Raw genomic sequence first — 3,621 nt, 5'->3', positions numbered from 1 at the left:
ATTTCTCTGATGGTTTTCCCTTCATGGTTTGATTTAAATGTTTTATAGTTACCACTTAAGTTAGATATGGACACTGCAAAATATTTGAACTTTCAGTTTATGATAGACAAAACTGAAACTTTGAAAGTGCACTTCACTCTCATAAGATATCGCAATTTTGTCTTTCTGTACACAGAAAATTATCAAACAATTGGACATCCAGAAAATTGCTTCCTTGTTTTGGTGATGATTGGGCCTCAACCAAAACGTGTATATGTTTTTCAGATTTGAATTTTGTTATTTATGTGATTTTTAAACTCTGAAATTGAGAGGTACATCTATACTGGTTAGGAAAGTAGTACTGGCTGCTTTAGTTGGGGGTAGTTACGGTATTTGGAAAAGCAGAAATATGAGGTATGAAATGTGGGTAGTAGGGAAAACAACTGATAAAGTGAAGAATTATGGGTATTATTTCAGGAACCCTCGATTATTTTTACGGTTCTTTCACCACCCCTAGCATGCCACCTTCTTTATTCCTACTTGGGAATTACTAAACAATTAGTTTGAGGGTAGAGTGAGTTGTGAGGGTAGAGTGAGTGTGTGGGGGAAAATAAAGCAAGTTGTCATGCTAGATTAATGGAAAGAAGAAACTTTTGTAGCAGACTAACACAACGACCTCCTTGCTTTATACACTGCTTTGCTTTTATTTTATTTTTCCTGCTTGCTAATCTCTCGCTAAGTGAGATAACAAGTAGTTGGTTAATTCCAAATTTCCAACTACTCGTTGTAACATTCCGCGAGTAGTTACTTAATTTGTAAAAAAATAGAATGATTACGTGGACCCATTCCGTGTAAATATTTTTCTTACCTGCTGCACTCAACTATAAAAAATTAGGGTTAACCGGTTTCACGGAAATTAGGGTTAACCCCTGCCACACCACTACACCACTGTAATCCCATGTTCTTGCCTTCTGCACTCAACTATAATCATTCTCATTGTTACACGAAAATTATATACATGCTTTTCTTGGTGTTTATTTATAAAAAATATTCCAGGACTGTCCCTGGACTGTCACTGTCCCTGGGTCTGACCATTATTCTAATACAAACCATTATTCTATTCTTAGCGGTTTAATATGCTGGGCATGGATAGGAATTGGATGTATGGGAAACGAGATTTCTATTTTCTTAAACGACTTGATGAATTTATCAGCCATGCTGTTGCACATCAAAAACAACATGGGGATGGGGAGCATCTCATTTGTCCGTGTAGCGTATGTAACAACCGGAAAAAGGTAAGTTGTGCAAAGGATTTGCGGACTCATTTGGTACTGAAGGGGTTTAAACCTGATTATCATGTGTGGATATGGCATGGAGAGAAAGAATATGACATGCAAGGTACCTCAAACGCTTTAAATCAGGGGAAGAAGTTTGATAATGTGGATGAATTTGAGATGCATGGTTTGGATTTTAATGACATTCCGATTAATGTGGACAATGATAACGATGATAGTCATGATAAGGACAACAATGTAGAGGGTGAGAATATTGATAGAATGATGGATGATTTAGAAAGAGATTTCATAGAATGTCCGGAAATTTTCCAGAGGCTAGTTGATGATTCTAACAAACCGTTATATCCGGGTTGCTCCAAATTCACTCGTTTATCAGCTGTGTTGAAATTGTATACCTTGAAAGTGGCGAATGGATGGAGTGATAAGAGTTTCACCGCTCTAGTGAAACTTTTATCAGAAATGTTGCAAAAGATAATGAGCTTCCAGTTAATACTTATTGATGTAAGAAAGTGTTGTGTCCATTGGCTACGAGTTACAAAAAAATTCATGCTTGCCGAAATGACTGCATTTTGTTCTGGAAAGATTATAGTGACTTAGATGAATGTCCACGTTGTAAAGCAGCGAGGTACAAGATCAAAGCAGGAGATAAGAAGAAAGGGAGCCCGATCAAGACCTTATGGTATTTGCCAATTATACCAAGGTTTATTCGGTTTTTTGCAAATCCAAAAGATGCAGAATATATGGTGTGGCATCACGAAGAGAGAAATAAAGATGGTAAACTACGACATGTGGCTAATGCACCCCAATGGAGAACAATTGATAGAACCTTTCCAGACTTTAGTGGAGAGCCTAGGAACTTAAGACTAGGGCTTTGTACCGATGGAATTAATCCTTTTGGGACTCTTAGTACCCAACATAGAAGCTGGCCAGTAATGCTAATAATTTATAATCTGCCTCCTTGGCTTACAACAAAGAGTAAATACATTTTACTTACGCTCCTAATATCGGGTCCTAAACAACCTGGTAATGACATAGACGTTTATTTGGCTCCACTAATAGAAGACTTGAAATTGTTATGGAATGTTGGTGTGCGGGTGTTTGATGCAGCTAGCGGCTCACACTTTCAAATGCGTGCTATGCTATATTGTACAATTAATGATTTCCCGGCTTATGGAAACCTTTCTGGTTATAGGCTGAAGACTGACAAGGGGTGCCCCGTATGTGGTGATGACACTGAATCTGAATGGTTGGAGAATTGCGGGAAATATGTATACCTGGGTAGTCGTAGATTTCTTCATGAAAGTCATCAATATCGTAAGAGGAAGAAGGCATTCTATGGTAAAACTGAGCACCGGCCGGCTCCATTATTTTTGAGTGGAAAAGAGATCCCAAACGAGTTATGAACATCACCACAGAATTTGGAAAACCATACAGACCTCCACCAGATGGGGTGTACCACACAAAGAGGTCCATCTTTTGGGACCTACCATATTGGGAGCACTTGTCGGTTACACATTGTATTGATGTCATGCATGTGGAGAAGAATGTGTTTGATAGTATCATTGGCACTTTGTTGAATATGCCTAATAAGACCAAGGATGGGGTCAAAGCTAGATATGACATGGTTGCTAGGAGGAGTTTCGAGGTAAAACCAGTTGAAAAGGGGAAACGTACCTACTTACCCTCGACTTGCACAACTCTATCTAGGAAGGAGAAGATGGCATTGTGTGAGTCTTTAAAGGGTATGAAGGTACCGCATGGGTATTCCTCCAACATAAGCCATCTTGTGTCACTAAAAGATTTGAAGTTAGTGGGACTAAAATCTCATGATTGTCATGTTTTGTTGACACAACTCCTCCCTGTGGCTATTCGGTCCGTTTTACCTAAACATGTTAGACAAGTGATCATTAAGCTTTGCAGATTCTCTAGTGCAATTAATGCTAAGGACATTGATCCAGAGTCTTTAGATGAGCTACAAGCTGATATTATTGTGACACTTTGCGAACTTGAAATGTACTTTCCCATCAGTTTTTTCGACATTATGGTTCACTTAATCATTCATTTGGTTAGAGAAATCAAACTTTGTGGCCCGGTCTTCCTCAGAAACATGTGGGCTATGGAGCGAGAGATGGGGACGTATAAGAGGCGAGTGAAGAATCGGTATCGACCTGAGGCTAGCATTGTTGAAGAAACTGTTGCTTGTGAGACACTTGGATTATGCCAAGATTACTTGACCAGTGTGCAATCTATCGGACTCCCAACCTCCAGGCACGAGGGACGACTTCAAGGGAAGGGTACTTTGGGAAAAAAGTTCATTACAGTTGACCGTGCTTGTTTTGATAAGGCA

The 3,621-nt window shown here is 39.1% G+C and overlaps 1 protein-coding gene across 1 annotated transcript; it reads left to right on the top strand.

Annotated features, from left to right (window-relative positions):
- Positions 1 to 1,115: 1,115 nt before the first annotated feature.
- On the top strand, positions 1,116 to 2,677 carry LOC141641133 (uncharacterized). Its single transcript, XM_074449807.1, has 2 exons — positions 1,116 to 1,759; positions 1,864 to 2,677. Exons 1-2 carry the CDS (start codon positions 1,116 to 1,118, stop codon positions 2,675 to 2,677), a joined length of 1,458 nt encoding a protein of 485 aa, XP_074305908.1.
- The last annotated feature ends 944 nt before the right edge of the window (positions 2,678 to 3,621 follow it).

This window comes from Silene latifolia, chromosome 2, assembly GCF_048544455.1.
Source record: "Silene latifolia isolate original U9 population chromosome 2, ASM4854445v1, whole genome shotgun sequence".
Taxonomy (NCBI): Eukaryota; Viridiplantae; Streptophyta; class Magnoliopsida; order Caryophyllales; family Caryophyllaceae; genus Silene; species Silene latifolia.
The sequence above is the reverse complement of the archived record's forward strand: the minus strand, read 5'-3'. Positions and strand labels throughout refer to the sequence as shown.